Consider the following 24,255-nt stretch of genomic DNA (forward strand, 5'->3'; position numbering starts at 1 on the left):
TTTAAAAAAAAAAAGTAAAATCAGCCCGCAGATTGTGGGTTGAAAACCGGACGCTCAATTTTGCTGGCGTCCGGTTTCCGAACCCGTGGCTATCAGCGGGCTCGAGAACCGACACCGTCAAAATTGAGCGTCGGCTGTCAAACCTGCTTACAGCCGCCGCTCCTGTCCAAAAAGAGGCGCTTGGGACGCGCTAGTGTCCCTAGTGCCTCTTTTTACCGCCAGCCCTAATTTTAATATTTTGGTTTACTGAGTCTCGTGCACAGGACCCTGGCCTGTGCGCGCACCAGGAGAGTGAGCGTTCTCCCACAGCCTGATAGTAGGAAGAGGAACGCGTCAGGGTTGTCCACTCTCACCGCTTCTCTTCGCTCTATTTCTAGAGCCATTTGCAATCAGGGTCCATCAGAATGAAGACATTAAGGGGATAACTGTAGGCCGATATACCACGACACTGTCGCTGTTTGCTGATGATATACTGCTCATGCTGACGGACCCACCTGCTTCCCTACAGGCACTAACTGCAGAGATGGAGAGTTTTAGTAGTGTGTCAGGGTTCCGCATAAACTGTCAGTGCTGCTCGGGAGAAGGTTATACGGGATGCCAGGAGTAAGATATTCCTTGTGCACTTCCAGCACTGTTCTTATAAGAGAAGCACTGGAAGCATATAATCTACCCGCAGTTTACACTTCCAGCGCTGCTCTGGGGTCCAGCTGTGTTTGTGAGAGGAAGTTGGTCTCAGGGAGTACATTTTTGGTGAGTGTTACTGGAGCTCAAGAGGTAACATCATTTACTTCGACCCCAGTTAAGCCCTCTCTTACTACTCTTGAGACTTTATGAACTACTGTTGCAGCTTTGGATAAATCACTTTCCTTTAGGATTGATAATTTGAATTTACAAGTTGGCAATCATTCACAATTGCTTCAGGATTACCAAAGAAAGATGGGGATTATGGAAGGGCAAATTGTTATGTTACAAAACTCGTCATTGGCATTGGTTAGAGATAATGAGATTCTTCATAATAAAATTGAAAATAGGGGAAATTATTCAAGGAGGTTTAATCTGAGAATTTTAAATTTTCCAAAATCTGATTCAATTTCTCCTAAGAACATAAGAACATAAGAAATTGCCATGCTGGGTCAGACCAAGGGTCCATCAAGCCTAGCATCCTGTTTCCAACAGAGGCCAAAACCAGGCCACAAGAACCTGGCAATTACCCAAACATTAAGAAGAACCCATGCTACTGATGCAATTAATAGCAGTGGCTATTCCCTAAGTATAATTGATTAATAGCCATTAATGGACTTCTCCTCCAAGAACTTATCCAAACCTTTTTTGAACCCAGCTACACTAACTGCACTAACCACCTCTTCTGGCAACAAATTCCAGAGCTTTATTGTGCGTTGAGTGAAAAAGAATTTTCTCCGATTAGTCTTAAATGTGCTACTTGCTAACTTCATGGAATGCCCCCTAGTCCTTCTATTATTCGAAAGTGTAAATAACCGAGTCACATCTACTCGTTGAAGACCTCTCATGATCTTAAAGACCTCTAACATATCCCCCCTCAGCCGTCTCTTCTCCAAGCTGAACAGCCCTAACCTCTTCAGTCTTTTCTCATAGAGTAGCTGTTCCATCCCCTTTATCTCTATGGAACTCCATTCCACCGGACTTACGACAGGAACCCTGCCTCCCAACATTTAGGAAAAGACTCAAAACGTGGTTATTTATGAAAGCCTTTCCAGACCCCAATGAAAATTTAATGCACCATTAACCGACGAGCAGACTTTACCTTTAACCTGGTAAATAATAACTTTGCAAAATTCCATAACTTAGTAAATACTATTAATTGGTAATTTTGTTTTCTTTGTTAAATTCCTATCGCCTCTTCACTGCTCCAAGTTATGTAATTCCCTGTTTTATTGTAACTGCAACCTTTCGTTCAGCACCTGTTAATGTTCTTATTGTTTCTTCCTTCGCACCCCTTTGTTAATTGTAAACCGGCATGATGCGATTCCCATCGCGAATGCCGGTATAGAAAAACACTAAATAAATAGATCATTTTGGTTGCCCTTCTCTGTAATTTCTCCATCGCAACTATATCTTTTTTGAGATGCGGCAACCAGAATTGTACACAGTATTCAAGGTGCGGTCTCACCATGGAGCGATATAGAGGCATTATGACATTTTCCGTTCTATTAACCATTCCCTTCCTAATAATTCCTAACATTCTATTTGCTTTTTTGACTGCTGCAGCATACTGAGCCGACTATTTTAAAGTATTATCCACTATGATGCCTAGATCTTTTTCCTGGGTGGTAGCTCCTAATATGGAACCTAACATCGTGTAACTACAGTAAGGGTTATTTTTCCCTATATGCAACACCTTGCACTTGTCCACATTAAATTTCATCTGCCATTTGGATGCCCAATCTTCCTGTCTTGCAAGGTCCTCCTGTAATGTATCACAATCTGCTTGTGATTTAACTACTCTGAATAATTTTGTATCATCCGCAAATTTGATAACCTCACTCGTCGTATTCCTTTCCAGATCATTTATATATATATTGAAAAGCACCGGTCCAAGTACAGATCCTAACGATACACTAAATACATTTTATATGGAGCTATTGAAAGTTTCCCCTGATCATGTTCCCACTATAGTTAAAGTACTTTATCTCCCAGTTAGGCCTTCTGTAATCCCTGTTGCTAGTTCCTCAGCTGGGTTGGATACTCCAGCTGAAGGTAAAAATTTTCCAACTTCAGTGTCTGAATCTCAAGAGAGGAAGCTCCCTAGTGCAATATTATTAATTACATATGTCCTGGAGTCCGAGAGAGATTGGACATTAAAAGTGTTTTTCAGGCTTAAGCAAAAAATTGGGGGGGGCGGGGAGATGGAATCGCTATTTTTCCAGATGTGATCAAAGCAATTCAGTTTGGGCATATGTTATTTCTTCAGAAAAAGCAGAGAGTGTTGATACGAGGTGCTAGCTTCCTCTTCAGATTCCCCTGTAAATTTCATATTAAGTTAGCTGAATCTAAATTTTTTTCTATGATCCGGAACAGCTTGAGCAATTCCTTCAAGATAAAGTAGTTAATCCATAAGTTTAGGGTGTATTGAAGCCAAGTAATATGAGCTGGGAAATGTTGCTTAATGTTAATTTCCAATGATGCTCCCTCTATTGTGGTTTGTACACAGATAATCATAATTTTCTTTTTCCTTTCTTTTCTTTTTCCTTTGTAATAATTAGTTATGTTTGTTTCAATTTCAAGTTTTCTTGAATTTTGGTATTTCTGAAAATAAATAAATATAAACTTAAAAAAAACAAAACAAAAAAACCATAACCAGTTAGTCAAGCACAGCCATTTAGGTTTTTAAGTTATCTAGCTACATTGAGCTGGATAACTTTAGGTGCATATATTCAGCGGATGTTTATCCTGATGAATATCCAGGACAAATAATGTGCCTAACTTTAGCTGGATAAGTTGTCCACTTGTTGGTTTACTGAATATGGGCCTCCGAGGCTTCAATATTCCAAACTGAATGGCTGTGTAACTTAGCCGAATGTAACTTATCTGGCTAAGTTAAATGGGATATTCAGTAGCAGAGCTATGCTTTTGAATATCCACGTAAAAGTCAGTACTTGGCTAGATAAATTATATCCAGCTAATTTAAGCCTTCTCGATGGAAGGTCTAACTTATCCAATTAATTTAACTGTATAAGAGTGAATATCACTACTTATCTGGTTAAGTTAACTAGTTAAGTAACCCTGCCCTGATTCACCAAGTCCCCGCATCCCCACCCCCCCCCCCCCCCCCCAGATATACAGCTATCTACATTGCTACTTATCCGGTTAGTAATGCTAAATATTGGCCTCTATATTTTTTCAATTTTCCATGGATATATTTTCCTAAAAGTGTATTGATAGAAATGCAGTATTTAATCAGGTTCAGCTAAAGTTTAAAAAATAATATATGCATAAAGATAACCAAATACCATTTCAGTATAATGAAAAGATTCGTTGCAATCAACATATCACCATCTTTGGTATTATTTATTTTTCTGTTCTACAGATTGGAGAATCAGTGGGAGACAGCAGTAATTCTGTTCTGGATTTTATGTCAATGAAATCATATTCAGATGTTTCTCTTGATATTTCCCTTCTAAACACTTTGGGCAAGTATAACTAAATATTTGCTTTATTTGACAATTCTTTTCTTTCAGGGTTCCCAAATACTTGAGCTATGATACAGTCAAGCATTTGAAATAGTTTGCAGCAAGTTATTTATGGTGGAATAAGGGACTTGTTAGGTAGGCATGTGGCTGCAAGTCCCTTATGGTGGTATTAGTGGTATACACAATGACAAATTATGCGGCAAACAATATACTGATCAATATTTCTTAACAATTTTTAATATTACAGTCACCTAAAAGGTACATTTTTATAACTAGACAGTCAAACAGAAAACAAGGTATTAGTGGTATGACAGATAACAGCATCCTCCCAAGATAATGTCTACAGAGGAAATGCACATTACATCTCATGCGTAGTCGTCAACATAAGCATCACTGGATCCGGAGAGTTGTGATAGGCTGGATCACTGTTGTATGTTGTCTCTGTGCTGTGGTCTCCATGAGAACAGCTCACAACCTCACACTTGAGTTACTAGGAAGGACTGGCTGCTAACTTGCTATATAATTAGCTACTAATTGACAACTGCTCCGAATTGATTCATATGAGCCATAGACTGCAATGGCCCATAGAAATGAATGGGGAATGAAACGAATGGGACGAATAGGATTTGTTTAATTCTTGGGAAACTTTCCATTCAAGTATCCTTTTCCAGCTAACCATTCCTCTCCTTATGCAGGCAAGCATTTTTCGAACTTTTGCCATTGCTGTCCACCCTTTTGCATATTTCAGTATCATTGGCAAAAAGACAAACCTTTCCCGAAAATCCTTCTGCTATGTTGCTCACGCAAATGTTGAAATGAATCAGTCCAATGAATCTTTGTACAAATAGTAACACCCGGAGAAAATTCCATTTACTGCTATCTTTTGTCACCTCCCACTCAACTGTTTCTAAACTAGTCAGTCATTCTAGGACCCACACCAAGTTAGGAAAATCTTGAAAATATGAGTCAGTTAGTGATTTTGCAAAACATGTAATTAACCATGATTTTAGTGATTGACTAATTTAAGTATTGTTGCTAGTCATTTACAAACTAACAAGAGTTGCATAGTTATCAATTTAAAACCTTACAGGTCAATTTTTTAAGCGTTGCTTTCACAAACATGCCCAAATACGTGTATATGTGGGCCGCACACGAGCAACACGGATTTTAAAAAGCCACTAAATATGCACATATGTACCTGTGCACGCAAGAGGAATACGTTGGAGGAAAAGGAGCGAGTCCAAGACTTATGTGCTTAACTCCAGATTTTAAAAACAAAACCTGCAGCATGCATACGCAAGATATATGCATAATTTTACTGCTGCTCCTGAGGAGGAGCAAGTCTGTAGATCTCAAGTTGTACAGCTTAGAGGGCAGGGTGAGGGTCCAGGTCATCTGGGCAGTGTGCAGGATGAAAACCAGAGGAGTCTGAAAAATCTCACTATTAACTGGACAAACTGACAAACTAATTGGAAAACTGGGAATGTGCCTTTAACGTTCGTTGCCATAGGCACGAAAAAGCCAACAAGGTCCTATGCAAGACACGCATATACTAGCTGTGCTAGAGTAATCTTTTAAAATTAGGAGCATACTTATTCGTGGTTGGTGTATTTTAAAACATGCATGATTAAAAATTCCTGAAATAATATCATGAGTGGATAAGCTCATAGAGACCTCATATTTAGATGCCAACGGGCTAAGCTAATGTAAGCTTTTGATAGCATTCAATTACATTTTAATCATTGGTCTCAGTGGGCTGAATGTAAGGGGCGCTTTACCAAAAAAGCTGCCCTTTTATGCACATTGAGTCTATAAGTACTTGTAAACGGATTGCTCCCACGCTTAAATCCGGAAGTGTACTTATCTTGCCTTGTCCGTCAATGAGCCTTGTAAAGATGTTGGAAAAATGGTCGACTCCGACGTTGCCCCGACACTTGAGTGTTTCGGAGAAACCTCCTTCTTCAGGGGGCCGGGTACCACCGACAGGGGCTCTGTTGATATCCGGAAAATCTTACCATACTAAGGAAAAATAAAAGCAAGAACCAATGTGCATAAATAGTACCACTCAATTTTAAAGAATGGCGCCGGGGTATGGGAGAACACTTACTGATGCAAGAATGTTTGTTAATGCGGCAGCATCGCTAGCATTTCGGTATAGCTCTGTAAATGCAATAAGACACAATTTGTAAAATTAGAGCTGTAAGCATAGGTCTTATGCTGTAAGAGGGTACCTGTCCTTCACGCAGTACTGACTTTGACGATGCTGGACTGAAGGCAATGCGCTCGGCCGTGACACATCTATCGGCGGCGCCGGGCGCCGCGGCCGTGACACATCTATCGGCGGCGCCGATAGATGTGTCACGGCCGAGCGCATTGCCTTCAGTCCAGCATCGTCAAAGTCAGTACTGCGTGAAGGACAGGTACCCTCTTACAGCATAAGACCTATGCTTACAGCTCTAATTTTACAAATTGTGTCTTATTGCATTTACAGAGCTATACCGAAATGCTAGCGATGCTGCCGCATTAACAAACATTCTTGCATCAGTAAGTGTTCTCCCATATCCCGGCGCCATTCTTTAAAATTGAGTGGTACTATTTATGCACATTGGTTCTTGCTTTTATTTTTCCTTAGTATGGTAAGATTTTCCGGATATCAACAGAGCCCCTGTCGGTGGTACCCGGCCCCCTGAAGAAGGAGGTTTCTCCGAAACACTCAGTGTCGGGGCAACGTCGGAGTCGACCATTTTTCCAACATCTTTACATGGCTCATTGACGGACAAGGCAAGATAAGTACACTTCCGGATTTAAGCGTGGGAGCAATCCGTTTACAAGTACTTATAGACTCAATGTGCATAAAAGGGCAGCTTTTTTGGTAAAGCGCCCCTTACATTCAGCCCACTGAGACCAATGATTAAAATGTAATTGAATGCTATCAAAAGCTTACATTAGCTTAGCCCGTTGGCATCTAAATATGAGGTCTCTATGAGCTTATCCACTCATGATATTATTTCAGGATCTTTAATGACGTAGTAGGTTACTAGTTATTTCCTGTATACGTGGATTCTTTATTTTTGATTAAAAATTCCAGCATATCCTTGTTCACACACTATGTGCGCATATGGGTGCACATGTGCTTGGTTTAAAATCAATCTTTTAGAATTTAAAAGGCACCACATTTTTTTAAACCCCTTAAATTAAGAGACATACCAATTCCATAATCAGCTTTAAAACTTTATCAACTTAATAAAATGAAGATGCAGACAGAAATTCAGCAGCAAGTTGGGAGCTATCCAGTTTTTTGCACCGAATGACACACATATGATTATCTGCCTATTGGTGAGATGTTGTATGTGTGCACCTGATTCAAAGAGCTCCTGGCTCTTAGAGAACAAGTCTGATCTCTGGAGGTCAGAGTAGCAGACCTGAAGGAGCTGAGGCAGACAGAGTGGTATATAGCGGAGGCCTTCAGGGGCATAGTAGAGCGGTCCCAACTCCAGTCAAGCAGCCCTTATGCTGCTTTGTAGGAGCAAGGTCATTTGGCAGGAGACCATCACCTTGGTGTGTCAGGAAGTGACCTTGTAGCAAGGAACTGTCCTCCAGCTGATGCCTTATCTTCTCACACCGAGAATATGTTTACAGGTCTATATACCCAAGAGGGAAGAGTTAGGACAGCCATTATAGTGGATGATTCATTTATTAGAAACGTTGATAGTTGGTGGCTGGTAGGTGTGAGGATTATAACTTGCCTGCCTCACACGCCACCTAGATAAGATTTTAGAGTGTGCTGGAGAGGAGCCAACTCTCTTGGTACATGTGAGTACTAATGACATAGGAAAGTGCAGGATGGAGGTTATGGAGGCTAAATTTAGGCTCTTAGGTAGGAAACTGAAATCCAGAACCTCCAGGGTTGCATTCTCAGAATTGCTTCCTGTTCCATGCGCAGGACAACAGAGGCAGGCTGAGCCCCAGAGTGTCAATGCATAGATGAGATGTGCAGGGAAGAGGATTTTAGATTTGTTAGGAACTGGGGGACATTATGAAGAAGGGGGAGCCTGTTCTGGTGGGATGGACTTCATCTTAACCAGAGTGGAACCAGGCTGCAGGCACTAATTTTTAAAACTGAGATAGAGGAGATTTTAAATTAGATGATGGGGGAAAACCAACAATCACTCAGATGTACATGATTCAGAATGTTGTATCTTTGAAGAACACTAACAAAACAAAGATGGTTAGGGCATCCCAATAGAGAGGTTGAAATAAATGCTAAAATATCCCAGGTGTCTTTTAGTAAAGAGCAGACAGATCCGAAAGATTCCAGATTACCCCTGTCAACTGATAAGCAGGTTGTTACTACACACAAAATACATATTTTGAAATGTCTGTATACAAATGCTAGTCTAAAAAATAAAATGGGAGAGTTAGGATGCATAGCACTGAATGAAGAAGTAGATATACCTAGGCATCGCGTGCCTAAGGAGCGCGACAAAGGGGCATTCCCCTTTGTGCACCCCTTAGTGCAAACCTTAGAATTTCACAAACCAGAAACTCCTACTATCAACACACCTCTTCGCAACTTTCCACTTAACAAAATGGAAACCACCAAGCTCCCTCCTAAAAATACTTCGAATAGAAAAACCAGGATTCACAAGAAAACAAGTAAGTTCAATCTCTCAAAGTCAACATACAGAAATCTAAAGACTTACTCCAAATGCATATTCCTATCATCTCAGACCTACTCTTTAATAACAAACCAGATTTCATAGCTATCACTGAAACCTGGATAAAAGACTCTGACAACGTCCTAATTAACCAAATAGAAGACCCATCATACAAATTATTCACAGTCCCCAGACTAAAAAAAAAAGGCGGTGGTCTAATGCTAATCATCAAGAAAAGCTTACAAATGAAACTTACCACAGCTAAATCATGCTCCCCTTTTGAAATAGCCCTATTTGACTCTTCAAAACTACAAATCTGCCTAGTATACTGTCCTCCCGCAACCTTGGAATGAAATTGCTCCCCATTTATTGAATTCATGATTGCCAACCTAACCCTCAAAAAACCAATTATTATCCTTGGCTACTTTAACTTACACATGGACACACGCCCCCTATCAAACACATGCAGAACAATCACAGATGCTCTTGCAACAATGGGAATAGAACAAATAGTCAACGGATCAACCCAGAAAGCAGGTTACACTCTTGACCTAATTTTCATTAACACCAACATCTGGAACTCACATCACATAAAAATCACCGAAATCCCATGGTCAGACCACTACCTCATCCACACCACCCTTACTCAGAACAGTATACCCACCACAACAGAAAACTACAAACAAACCATTTCATATCGCCCTCCCTTTTTATAGCGAAACATTGCAACAAAATCTTCAAGATGAACTCAAGAATGTTGATCTTACAAACACTGAAACAGCAACAACATCATGGAAAAACATTACCAAATCCATAGTTGATAGAACAAATCCAATCATCACAAAAACATTAAAGAATCCTAAATACAACAATCAATGGTACAACGATACCATAAAATCAGCTAAATGAGAACTCAGGAAAAAAGAGAGATTCTGGCGCAAGAATAAAACCTCTCCATCACTCAATGCATACCGATCCTATTTATCAAATTACAAAAAACTCATCCATAATACAAAGAAAGAATTCTACTCGACCAAAATAATTAAATACCAACAGAACCCTAGAATGCTTTTCACCATAGTAAAAAACCTCATCAAATCACCTAATGAAACAAGAGCACCTCCAAACACAAGCAAAAGCAACGACTTTGCTGAATACTTTACTGAAAAAATCAGAAAACTAACAACTCTAACATCAACAACACTTCATACACCCAATTTCCTATACTACCTCTGGAAATAACAACAACCTGGAATGAATTCGATTTTGGCTCATCACTTGAAATCCAAAAAATAATCAGAAAAATGAACCCAGCAAACCACCCCATCGACAGCATCCCCATACAAACAATTAAACTACTTTATATCTCAATAATAAAATCATTAACGGGCATAGTCAACCTCTCCCTCACTGAAGGGATATATCCTGAATGCCTAAAATCTGCAATCATCAAACCACTAATAAAAAAGAACAACCTAGATCCGGAAAACATCCAAAACTACAGACCCATATCTATTCTACCTTTCATTGCAAAAATCATTGAAAAAATCGTTCACTCCCAACTATCAGAATACTTAGAAATGAACAACATACTTCACCCCGCACAATTTGGTTTCAGAAAAAACTTAAGCACGGAAACATTACTCCTTTCACTTAATGACACAGTTCTTAGAGGATTCGACAAAGGACAAAGTTACATTTTAATTCTCCTGGATTTGTCAGCCGCCTTTGACACAGTCAACCATGCCATTTTACTTGACAGACTTTTTGAAATAGGAATATCAGGCACTATTCTAAAATGGTTCACCTCATATTTATCCCAAAGAAGTTTCCAAGTAATATTCAACAACAACATATCAAATAAAGTGAACCTAAATATAGGAGTCCCACAAGGACTCCTGTCAGCAACACTTTTTAACATCTTATCTCCTACCTATTTGTCACACACTGGATCGTCTGCGTTTGACCCATTTCCTTTACGCTGACGATATTCAAATATTAGTCCCAATTCAAAATACGCTTGAAGAAACCTACAAGAAAATAAACTCCTATTTCTCAAAAATCAGGCAATTCTTCTCCAACTTAAAACTCATAATTAACATCGAGAAAACTGAATTAATCATCCTTGACAAAAAAAATCAATGATTCACCCAGACAGCCACTCAAAACAGAAAACCCAGAAACAATAATCTCTCCTGTTGACCATGCTAGAAACATCGGAATTACAATTGACAAAGAATTATTCTTCAAAACCCATATATCAAATAAAATCAAAGATGGTTATCACAAATTACTGACACTCAGACGTCTCAAACCCTTCCTCACATAAAATGATTTTAGAACAGTCCTGCAACTACTACTATTTACAAACCTAGACTACTGCAATGCCCTACTCCTTGGCCTCCCTTTTTCCACCATCCATCCACTACAAATACTGCAGAACGCAGCTGCCAGGATTCTTTCAGGAACCAAGAAACAAAACACATTACACCTACTCTCATATCCTTGCACTGACTCCCAATTAAATACAGAATAGAATACAAAGTTTTATCAATCCTCCACAAATTAATCACAGGACAACAAAACTATTTGCTAACTGAACACATTGAACTACATGCTCCAAAAAGGAACCTTCACTCAATGAATAAAGGCCTCCTTAAAATTCCTCACACCAAAATCTTGCATTTGGTATCAACCCGAGATAGAGCTATATCCATCGCCATCCCATCTCTATGGAACTCCTTACCCCTCAATCTAAGAACTCAAACCTGGCTTTTTACCAGAGCCTTCTCAGATGATCTTAACCACCGACACCAACAGACTCCCAAACAGACAACTCCAAAGAAAACTAAGGCACCACCCTATCAACCCATGAAGGATCAATAAAACCACGAACTCTATAATAGACATCTAAGAACATTTTCCTATATAAAACTACTCCCTAATGTTACCCAACTACTCCCTAATGTTACCCAACTTTATCTTTGAAATTCTTTGTTAAAACTCTGTTACTCTCCTAATATTTCTTGTACTGTAAACCGTTATGATGGCAAAACCGAATATACGGTATACAAAACATGTTACAATAAATAAATAAAATCTCAGAGACCTGGTGGAAGAAGCCAATGGGACACTGTGATACCAGTGTAGAAATTATATTGCAGTGATAGGATGGATCAAATTGGTAGAGGGGTGGTGCTGTATGTTAGATGACAGAGTCAAACAGGATAAAATTTCTACAGGAAACAAAATGCACTGTAGAATTTTTATGGATAGAAATTCCATGTGAGAAGAGGAATAGAATAACAGTAGGAGCATACTACCATTCACATGGCCAGAATGATCAGACAAAAGATGAAATGCTAACATAAATTAGGGAAGCTAACAAAAAATAGCACAGTAATATTGGGTGATTTTGATTACACCAGTATTAAATGGGTAAATGTCACATCAGGGCGAGCTAAGGAGATAAAGTTTCTAGGTGAAATAAATGACTGCTTCATGGAGCAGTTGGTACAGAATTGACAAGTGGAGGGGGAGCTTATTTTAGACCTGATCCTTAGTGGAACACATGATTTGGTGAAAGAGGTAATGGTATTAGGGCCACTTGGTAATAGTGAATATAGCATGATCTAATTTGACTTGATAACTGGAGGGAGGACACTAAGGAAATCTACTGCGATAGCATTTAACTTTCAAAAGGGAGATAATGAGAAAAATGGTTAGGGAAAAACCGAAAGGAGCAGCTACAAAGGTCAAGAGTATATATCAGGCATGGACATTGTTTAAAAATATCATCTTGGAAGCCCAGACTAGATATATTACCAGCATTAAAAAAAGGTGGAAAAAAGGCCACACAGTTGCCAGCATGGTTAAAAGGTGAGGTGAGAGAGGCTATTCTAGCCAAAAGAACATAGTTCAGAAAAAGGCAAAGGGATCCAAATGAAGAAAACAGGAAACAGCATAAAAACTGGCAAGTTAGAATTTGAAAAAAAGCTTTCAGTGGAAGCAAAAACTCATAATAAAAACTTTTTCGTGTACATTTGAATCAAAAAGCCTGTGAGGGAGTCAGTTGGACTATTAGATAATAGAGGGATAAAAGAGGCACTAAGGGAGGACATGGCTATAATGGAAAGATTAAATTCATTCTTTGCTTCGGTCTTTACTAAGAAAGATATAAAGCAGATACCCATGTCAGAAGTGATATTTAAAGATGATGAATCAGAGGAACTGAAACAAATCTAATTGAACTTTGAAGATGTACTAGGTTAAATTGACAAATTAAAGAGTAGCAAATCACCTGGACCAGATAATATATATCCCAGAGTGCTGAAAGAACTGAAAAATGAAATTGCAGACCTAGTATTAGTAATCTGTAAACTATCATTAAAATCAGCTAGAGTGAGATCACATGGAGAGAGATGTGAGTTTTCCCTCTCGGACTTATGCACTCTCAGTCTGCCTCTATTTGGATGAAATTCTTGGAGGCTAAAGCCTTATCAGACAGGTGAAGACACTAGCTGTTACATATTTTTTTTTAAACATCTGGGTATGTTAGCTCGGTTGGCAAAGAAAGAGAAAGAAAAAGAGAAACCGAGATTGGGTGAATCCAAAATGGCGAACGGGCATGCTAGCACAGGAAATAACAATACCTGAAATTAAGTAGAGAGTATCCGATACATAAGATTACCTCCGTTTGCATGTCCTGTAGGCAATCAAGCTTAAAATGGCCTTAACCAAGCAGGAAGAATGGCTAGAAGATCTAGAAAATATTGGCCTGCCGGAGACAATGGAGAACATGAATTGTCAAAAGATTTGGAAACTTGGCTTCCCCAGGAATTAACGGGCAGATTTTAAATCAATTGCGCGCATAAAAAACGGGGGTTATGTGTGTGGCCGTGCCTTATGCATGCTGTGCGTAATTTCAAAGGGGCCCGGCCACGTGCGCAATCCCTGTTACGTGCTGAAAAGCCGGGCCCAGATAGAGGGGCAGGGCTGGAGGCAGCCAGTACAGCGGTCATTTGCCACTGTGCCGGAGAAGCGTGCTGGCCTGACTGTCAGCGCACACAAGTTGCTTCTGCTCCAAAGTAGCAGCAACTTAAAAAATAAAAAAAAAGGTAAGGTTTAGGGGGTGGGGAGGAAAGGGGAAGGAAGATTAGGCAGAGAGTTACGGAAGTTCCTTCCCAGTCAGTTCCTTAGTTGGAGCGGTCTGGGAGGGAACTGAGGAAGTACAGATTGTTTCGCTACGCAGACTTGCAAAACTACACCCCCCCCTTGTGCATGCCGGGAAGCGCGCACACCTGGATGCGCGAATGTATTAAAATCTACCCCTAAGTCTTTCTAAACTGCAGGGGAAGTTTAGTATTAAATGAGGCCGTTAAATGAGTATTAATTTAGGCCGTCAAAGAGAGAATATGTACAGGCCATGATTAGTTAAAGCTCGGCTTCTGGACTTTTCTCATAAAGTGGAAGCCAGTCCCTTCATGCGGGTAAACAGCTTACCTCTGGAGGAAAGAAAATATTGGTCTTTCAAGATTATTCTGCGAAACTGTCTGCTCAATGCCAGGAATTTGCACCTGTATATTCTAAGCTGAATAAGCTGGATGTTCGGTTTTATTGTACTTGGCCAAACTTCGTGTGACACACCGTGAGGGAGTTAAATGGTTCCTTTCAGTGACGGAAGCTAAAAAATGTGTCGAGGAACTAGAGCACAAAGCCTGAAGCGATGTTCAGGAGTCAGCGGGCTGAGGCAATGTTTGATTTATTTTTTTTTGTCGCTTTTTCTTTGTGATCACTTTACAATAGACATCTGCTGTTGCACAAGAGAGCTTTCTGTTTCTGTTTTTTCTCTCTGGCATGTGATTGCAGGAATAAGTAAAGTCGCATTAATGTTTTTAGGTGTCTACACCTATGAATGTACAATATAATTTAGAATTCAGAATGCATTGTACCCATCAGGCTCCAGGACCTGATGGGTACAATGCAGGATTTTATAAGAACTTAATAGATTGTGTCGGTTCCTCATGCCTTGCTGGATAAGGGAGAGTACCCATATAACGCAAATGAAGGCCGAATTACAGTAATACATAAGTCAGAAAAAGATCCTACCTCACCAGCTTCCTTCTACCCTATCTATTTGTTAAATTTTGATCAGAAATCATTAACTAAAATATTGGCTAAGTTATTCTGCCTAAGCTTATTAAATTGGGTCAAGTTGGGTTTGTCCAGAGAAGATATGCCCTGACAAATGTCCGTTTCCCTGTACGTACCCAGGTTTGGGCCCATGAATAACTCAAGGCACCATGAAGAGGAACAGATCATCAAAAGAGGCAGGGAAAACATCAGGCAGCGATAGAGGGTCAAAATAACTGAAAGAGTGTGGTGCAAAGCAGCCCAAATGAGGGTCAAAGGGCACTAACAAAACTGATTCAAAGTCATAGGCAGAGGAAATCTCTGGAGGAAGCCTGATATTGTTTCCATACAGCATCATTAAGGGAAGGGCTTGGCTATTTAGGCTTGGAATTGGTCTTCCTCTTTGCTGTGTCTCACTTCAGCCTTGTTAGTATCATGTGCCTCTTCCACCTCTTCTCTGGAGGCTAAGATGCTACTGACTAAAATCATCAAATTCTCTTCATCTACTAGTTCAATATCCTGCAATTCAGGGAACAGAGGATATGATTTTCTGAATCAGTTTTTGTAAATACTGCTTCCATTATTTGAGAAGCAGTAATAAAATAGAAGAGCATTCCTGGTTTTGAGTGTTACACGTCTGCCCCTACCTTTTATTGTGCTATAATCCATCAAAGTCCAGACCGCTGGGTTGTGTCTCCCTTCCAGCGGGGGGAGTCAGAGAAAAATCTGAAAAGGCACCCCTCTTAACCTGGTGTGCCACCTGCGATCCCTCAGTATTTTCTTTGACTCTCAGCAGAGGGGTTGACAGAACCTGCGGTCCTGATCTTTCAATTTCTTTAAATTTAGTTACATCTTTTTTTTTACAGAGTTCTAAGGCTCTGGAAGCTTTAGTTAACACCTTTGGCTACAGCAAGTTGTTTGTATAAAAAAAAAAAAAAGCTCAGTGCGGTTTTCATTTTCCCAGCCTTTTCACTCAGCAGCAGTAGAGGTAAGCCTTGTTCCCGGAGGGCCATCTCTCTCTGGAGGGGGATTAACTGGTGGGCCTGTCCCTCCCCTTGGCACCCCGAGACAAGTTTTCCTCGGCTGCTGCAGCGTTCCCAGAGCTCCGGAAGGCCGCGAGTCTGCAGGGTATTTTAAGACCTTTCTTTTTCTTTCCTACCGCGCTGTTTGGAAACACAACCCCCCCGGATGCCATAAGGGCTATCGTGCTCCGCATGTGGGGAGGCGGGGTTGCGCCTCTCGCGGGGCGGGGTTTGTGCCCGCGGCCTACCCGAGAGGGGAGGGCTTGTCTGGGGGAGATTTTTGGCCAATTTTGCCGCGGAACGGCGATTGCGATCGCGTCCAGGTTCGTCGCCAGCGCGCACGGGAATGGCGGCCATTTTGTCAGAGCCCTACCTGCCGGCTGCGGGAGAGGATTCTCCGATTTCTCCTCCCAGTCTGAGTCCCGCTCGACCGTGCGAACCGGGGCCCGCCCCCTCAGTGAGCTCGGTCCTCCCTCCTCCTCCTCCTCCCCTATCGGATCCCTTAAAGAGCCAGTCAGTTTTTTCTTCAAAATTTATTTTACTTATGAATAGGGATTTTTTGGAGATGGAAGCTCATCAGCAGGATGAGGAGCCCCCTCCCGCAAAGATTGCAAGGCGGGACACGTCTCTGAATGCCCTTTCGGCCCCTGGGGGGGTTCCGGAGCCTGCTCCTTTGGGATCCTTTCTAGATCCTCTCCTCCAAAATCTAGATGGGGGTGTTGATGAGTCCGCTCCAGTAGAAGGGGATGACCCCCGGGTTTCTCGATTGTTTCGCCGGGAGGATTTGGATCCCTTGATCCCCTATGTCCTGGAGGAACTGGAAGTGGAGGCACCAGTCCCCAGTTCGGAGACAGTTAAGGGGAAACCAGTACTCTCCGGGCTGCGTGCCCTGCCCCAAACTTTTCCTTTCCACCCGATGCTTAAGCAGTTGGTCACTCGGGAGTGGGAATCTCCGGATGTGACCCTGCGGGTGGGACACCCAAGTTGGACATGTCGATTACTGCTGTCACTAAGCGGACCACCATTCCTGTTACAGGAGCGACGGCTCTTAAGGACTTACAGGGTAGGCGGCTAGAAGTCCTCCTCAAGCGCATCTTTGAGGTGTCAGCGCTCTTTGTTAGGGCGGCAGTCTGCAGTAGCCTCATGCAGCGAGTGACCCTCGGGTGGGTCCAGCAAATGCTCAGATCACAGGTGTTATCGTCAGAGGAAGCAGATCAGGTGACTAGGATGGAGTCCGCGGTGGCTTACACAGCGGATGCATTATATGATCTGTTGCGGGCATCCTCACGCAACATGGCCATGGCAGTTTCGTCTAGGCGGCTTCTCTGGCTCCAGAACTGGTCCGCGGACGTTTCTTCCAAAACTCAGTTGGGTAATCTGCCTTTTAAGAGAAAATTGTTGTTTGGGGAGGAACTTGACACACTTATTAAGTCTCTTGGGGAGAATAAGGTGTATAAATTGCCAGAAGACAAGCCTAAGTCTTCCAGGCCCTTTGGGGCAGCGCGTTACCGTTTCCGAGGACAGCGCATATTTTGGCAGTCGCAGCCGCCCGCTTTTCCCGCCCGACAACAGACTCAGAGAGCTCAGTCATGGCCTACTTCCTTTCATGGTCGGAGGCCATTTCAGGATGGAGGCTCTCAAGGAGCCACCGGAGTTAAGCAGTCCCAATGAAGGTGTTCCGACCCTCTCCCCGGTTCCAGCGGTTGGAGGTTGTCTCTCCCTGTTTCTCGAGGAGTGGGTCAGGATCACATCGGACCAATCCAGCAGAGGGAGTCAGAGAAAAAAAACTGAAAAGGCACCCCTCTTAACCTGGTGTGCCACCTGCGATCCCTCAGTATATACGATATCAAAGCAGAATGAGCTGGCAATGTCATCTATAAGAGAAGACTTTAGCGTTATAGCTGCATATCAAGGGATGGACTGTCCATTTCAACCCATCCATTGGTGTCACGATTCTTGAAGGGAGTCCTAAAACTTCACCCATCGGTCTCAAGACCTCCTATCCCTTGGGATATCAACTTGGTGTTGGAAACGCTCATGCGTCTGCCCTTTGAACCCTTAGAGACTGCCTCTATGAAGTTTCTAACATGCAACGTTCTATTCCTGGTAGAAATAACTTCAGCGAGACGAGTCAGTGAACTTCCGGCACTGGTTTATTATCCTCCTTATTTGCAATTTTACCGTGACAAAGTCACTTTAAGGATAAAACCATCTTTTTTTTACTGAAGATTTTCAGCCTTTCACCTGAATCAAATGATTACGTTATCTACATTTTTCCCAAGACCTTATGAAAATGACAGGTAAATATTACTTCACACATTAGACTGTAAAAGAGCCTTGGCATATTACAAGAAAATAACTCAAACAAATAACCGGGCTTTCCAGCTTTTTGTTTCTTTCAATCCAGATACGCCAGGGTTACTAGTACCGAAAAGAACATTAGCTAACTGGATAACTCAATGCATTCACTTCTGCTACTTGTCCCAAACTTCAAGACTCACAGCCAAAGTCAACACACATCAGCTTAGAGGCGCAGCAGCTTCTATTGCAGATCTTCATAATGTGCTTTTGTTGGACATTTGCAAAGCAGCTACATGGTCCTCTCTCCATACCTTCATATCTCATTATTGACTAGACCAGCAAGCGGCTTCAGATACCTCGGTGGGATTAGTGGTGTTGCTTCATGCCATTAGAGCTCAAGCCTGTCCATGGGATTTGCAAGTTGTGCACACAGAACTTAAGAAGTAACAACATCAAATAACTATGTCATCCCAAATCAAAGGTTTGTGCATGATAACAACCCTAAACTGGGGACTCCCAGACAGCATGGCTAATTGCGCCAGATTATGGATGGGAAAAAAGCAAGTTTGCTTACTATAAACTGTGTTTTCCATAGATAGGATAAATTAGCCATGTGATCCCACCCTCCTTCCTGGACAGCCTTTGTCTTCACTGCACTTCGCTGACTATCTTATCAACTGAGGAGACCAAGTTGTACAGAGCAAAGCTCTGTATTCTTTGAGAGAAGTTGGCAGGCGGTCACCAGGAGGCTGTCGATGGTGAAACTTCGACGGTGCCGGTTCCGATGACGTCGATGCAATCGATGGCGTCGGAGTGTGGGCATGGAAAAGGAGTCCCATTTTCTCCATTCTGGCTTTGCGACCTTTTGGTGTCATTAGGGCACATTTGGTGCATGTCAGGACATCATGCTCACTCCCTAAACACAAAACACAGACTCTATGTGGGTCTGTGATGGACATAGTACGTGTACAGTCCGGGCACCGACGGAACCCCAACGCCATGGCCATAGGCCAAAAATTTAGCCACGGGACGGTCGACTGCCAACAGGCCTCGAGGGCCAAACTCGACGGTAGTCGACAAAAACGACAGCAAAAACTTACCGAAGTACCGCGGAGGAAAAATTTGAAGAGGGGAGACCCCTGAGGGGCAAATTTTTCTTCAAGAAATTAATTGAAGAAATTCCTGTCAGGAATGTGGAAAGAGCTCCTTAACCGCGTGGCTACTGCTGCGCGGAAAAAAGAAGACTGAAGGGAGACCCCTGCTGGCTGCAGGGTTAGTGCCGTGCTGGGCATGCCCAGTAGGGGCCAGTCAAAGTTCCTGAAACTTTGACAGAAGTTTTCCGTGGTTGGGCTCCATCCTCGATGTCACCCATTTGTGAGGACTAACATCCTGCTGTCCTGTGAGAACACCTGTTACATCAGGTAAGCAACATTTGCTTTCTCTTATGTGTCAAGCTCGCCTCCTGCCTCCCTTTAACCGCAAGCCCAGAGCCAGCACAGCCACTGCCCTCAGGAGCCACTGGAGCGGGCCCCAACCCTTTCTCACCACTCTCGGAATCTACCTCTACCATACCCTCAGCCGGCGGCGGCTGAAGAGAGGAAGGACAAGGGGGCAGGGCGAGAGGGGCGCCATCTCATCCCTCATCTCAGGCGGCAGAATGCTTTGAGCCGTCCCTTTGTAGATGACAATCATTTCTTTGTCCTATAACATCTACTTTGGCCAGTAATGTCCAATTGCCCGTCATCTATAAGGCAATATATGTTTAATAATAGACTAGTGCTAAATGTAGGAAAGACAGAATTAATGATAATAAACAGATTGTGAAGGCCACTCTTTGAAGTGCATTAAGGAGGAAATATCAATCCCTATTTCACATTATGTACAAAATATAGGAATTTTATTGGCATCTGATCTTACTTTTTTTTGCATATAGCAAGTAAAGGCAGTGGTAAGAAGTGCCTTTTACAAGTTGTCTCTTTTGGAAATTTAAACTTACTTAGCCTTTGGGGCCTTCCCACTATATTATAGGTCTTAGTTTGGTCAAGTGTAGATTACTACAACTCAATTTATATTGCATTGCCAACAATTGTATTACAAGCTTTGCAAATTATTCAAAATGCAGCAGCCCGAGTGATAATGGGAGCCATGCTTAGTGACCATATTACTCCAGTTGTGCGGGCCCTTCATTGGCTACAATTCCAGTGACATATGAAATTTAAGATGAATCTATAGTGCACTTAATACTGCTGTCTACATCAGTACAAATTTAAAAATCTACAAACCCTCCAGAGCAGTGAGGTCCTCTGGACATAATCTGTTGGATGTACTATCAGCACAACAAAGTCATTGTGCAGACACGCCTACAAGAACTTTTGCGGAATTCTCTCCCAGAATATATGAGTGGTCAAATCTATTCTGTCACTCAGGAAACATGTAAAGAACTTGTTTTTCAAGCAAGCCTTCAGAACAGATGGGTATAATTTAAATTTAAGTTGCTTAATATCATATAGGAATTTTTAGAGAAAGAAGTGATAATTGCATGTGAAATGATATATTCCTGGTTTGTGCCAGTTTGTCATGTTTGTGTTATGTTTTAAGTTTTAAATTATTGTGTTATGCTCCTGTGTTCCCCACCTAGGTCTACAGATAGAGTGAGATAGAAATGTTTTAAATAAAATGTTTAAATCCTTGTTTTCATTTCAGTTTGGAAAGCTTATAATAGCAGTAATACTGTCATATGATTATCAGATAGTAACTTGCAGTGATAAACACCGTTAGATTCACTTCCTATCAGTGCTTCACTTGTAAGTTCATCTGTTGCTGATAACTATCTGATTCATTGAAATGAGCCTACCATAACATACATCTTTTGTTGTATCACTGTTTGAAAAGCAAAGCAATTTAATACATAATTACAGGAGTACTAACTTTGGGTTATATTTTTCTCTGTTTTTCAGGGAAAATGAAGAAGGAATTGGACCATGATGATGGTCATTTAAATTTAGATGAGACAACTAAGCTTTTACAAGATTTCCAGGAAGCTCAGACTGACAGAGTGGGCTCCAGGCCATCTTCCAACGTTAGTTCTCTGTCCAACACATCTGAAAGAGATCAACATCATCTGGGTAAAAAGAGCAGGGCAGATGTGTAGAGGCTTTTATATTTCTGTCTAGATAATAAAACATTGTCCCATTTCAGTACAAAACTGCACTCACTGTTGAAAACATATGCTTGGCTTAGATAAATGTAATTCAGATTCATTCTCCATCTCCTGCTGATCTACCATGATCATATTTGTCGATTAAGCATGTTTCAAATACATGTTCTAATTTTACAAGATATTGAAACAGTTTGCCATGCTAGCACCCTATTTATTTTTATTATGTGAAAAAAAAGAAAACTCTTCTCCCCTATTCCTGCCACAACTTTAAAGTGATCCCATGGTGGGTCAGACCAAGGTCCATGATGCCCAAGATCCTTTCTCCGACAGTGGCCAGCTTAGGTTGCAATTACCCAGTGGATCCCATGAAGTAGACCTTTTACGGTTACTTGCTCCCTGAGATAGAAATAGCTTTCTTTAGTCGACCTAATAATGCCAGCCACCTTGAATACATTCTCTAGCAACAGATTTCACAATTTGTGCACTGAATAAAAAAGTACTTTCTACAATTTATTTTAAATCCTGGTTTGAGAACTGATGAGAGTAGCAGCTACTTTAGATGTAGTCCTCAATGGAACTCCTGGTGTAAGGGGCTATTGTCATGGGACCGCTAAGCAATAACCATCATAATGTAATCAACTTTCACTATTTATTGGAGGAAGGCCATTAAGTAAAACTACTGCAGTAGCGTATAACTTTTAAAAGGGAGATTATGATAGAATCAGAAACCCAGATAAATGTATTCCATGAATTTAAAAAGATCAGAGGAAGACCAAATCGAAGATTTGCTTTAAATCTCTGGTTGTTAGTTTCATGGAGGCTTCTTGTTTTAGTAGTATTTGAAAGGGTAAATAACTGCACTTTATTTACTTGTTCCACTCCACTCATGATTTTATAAACTTATATTATGTCCATTTCTATTAGCCATCTCTTTTCCTAGCAGAATAGTCCTAATTTGTGTAGCCTATCATCATAGGGAGCCATTCCATTCCCCTTATCATTTTTATTGCCTTCCTCTTCACGTTTTCTAGTTCTGCTGTCTTTTTGAGATGGGGCAATCAGAACTGTACAGTGCAGTCACACTATTGATCAATACAGATATATTTTTCCCATCGATAGCAGGGCTGAATTAGCCATGCTGTAATGGGATCTGTCAATCAGGTCCGGGAGGCAGAGCTTTACCAAGCAGAGATTTAGATTTTAGCTCTCTGCGGCTGCTCGTGTGTTCCCGCGCAGGAAAGTAACAGATTCTCCTTAGTCTGTTCTTTTTGCGAGCGGGATCGCACGCGGGGCTGACTTTCGGGGTTTAAACCCTGTACCTGTGGCAAGGTAATGTCAGTCACGGGTGGCTATGACTGATGTTACCGATGCCTGGGGCCAGAGCACAATTTACAAAATTGTGAATTTTGTGCCCGAATGTCCCCAAGAGCCCAAAAGCAGCGGGCCATCGACCCCCCCCCCCCCCCCACCCCCCCTCGACAACAACGGCTCCACCACAGAAACGAGCGTCGTTGTGGGCTCCTCAACCCTCCAGGCTTGGAAGTAAGGACTTACCGAGACGATCGAGAGAGCCTCAACGATTGGCACAGGAAACAACGGCACCTAAAACTTCGGCGCCCACAACTTATGTGCCCAAAGTACCTTCTGCGCCCAAATCACCGTTGGTGCATAAACCTTCTGCGCAGAAAACAACATCGGCGCACAAGACATTGGCGCACACGGCGCCAAAGACGTCTGCGAGTACGGCACCGGACACTTCTGCGCCGGAAACAACGGCACCGAAGACTTATGCCCACAAGTCACCATATGCGCACAACCTACAGAAAACATCGGCGCACATAGCGCCGAAGACATTGGAGCACACGGCAGCAAAGAAATCGAAGCACAGTGGACTACAACAGTCCAAACACCCATATCATTCAATACCACATGGGTTAAAATGAAGACATCAGTCTCCAGATGTACCTCTTCAGATTCCAATTCTACAGAGGTGAAATCAAAACGTATAAGACGATCGCCGTCAGGAAGTGGAATCCATACAGGATCATCGTCATGCCATCACCATAGGCGATCAAGTCACTCACATCAAAAGGCTGTGAAGACAAGGGAAGTGAGCACTTCTACTTCTAGGTCATCTCACGCACGAAGTGCAGGCACCTTATCTCGTAGCGACATAATACAAATCACTTCCTCTGCTGCATCTACTTCCTCAGATAATTCTGTTAAGACCACAGAGGGCAAGATGGGGAAGAAGTATGATGTGCCAAGTGCTTCCCCTCAAATTCCTCCGGGGCAACCTAAAGCATGTGAATTACCAAAACAATCTGGTCATTCAGCAATGCCTCCTCAAACAAAAGAAGCATTTTTTCAATTATCCCAATCGTTGGCAGGGTTTTACGAAACTCTTCAATCATCCTTTAAGATGTCTAACGAACTATCGGTGAGTTCCCCGGAACACAGTATACATACCTCTAGAGAACCGTCGGTGGAGCCTCCGGCATCCCCAATAGCAAAAAGACCAATTTCACCAATTCAACAGCAAAATACACCTATCGATTCTCTGTCTCAGAAAACATCCCCATCGTCATCCACCGGATTCCCATCGGATCCGATGCAGGAACAACTGCACGAACCATATTCCCCTCCAGAGGACCTGACATACCCAAACGTTTTAGAAAAATTGGGCACGATATTACATCTGGAGGTACAAAAGGAGACAGACCCTAGATCAGAAACCTTTGGTCTCCTAAAGATTTTCGATGTACCGGGAGAGCCAACATCTCTTCCACCACAGGAACTATTACATACCATCT

The 24,255-nt window shown here is 41.9% G+C and overlaps 1 protein-coding gene across 1 annotated transcript in view; it reads left to right on the plus strand.

The window, feature by feature from the left end:
- Positions 1–24,255, plus strand: part of BRD9 (bromodomain containing 9) — a 328,799-nt gene that overhangs the window by 298,915 nt on the left and 5,629 nt on the right. The window contains 2 exon segments of the mRNA XM_029589931.1: positions 4,067–4,169; positions 21,240–21,407. Coding sequence (XP_029445791.1) covers positions 4,067–4,169; positions 21,240–21,407 — 271 coding nt within the window.

Source organism: Rhinatrema bivittatum, chromosome 2 (assembly GCF_901001135.1).
Source record: "Rhinatrema bivittatum chromosome 2, aRhiBiv1.1, whole genome shotgun sequence".
In the NCBI taxonomy this organism is placed as follows: Eukaryota; Metazoa; Chordata; class Amphibia; order Gymnophiona; family Rhinatrematidae; genus Rhinatrema; species Rhinatrema bivittatum.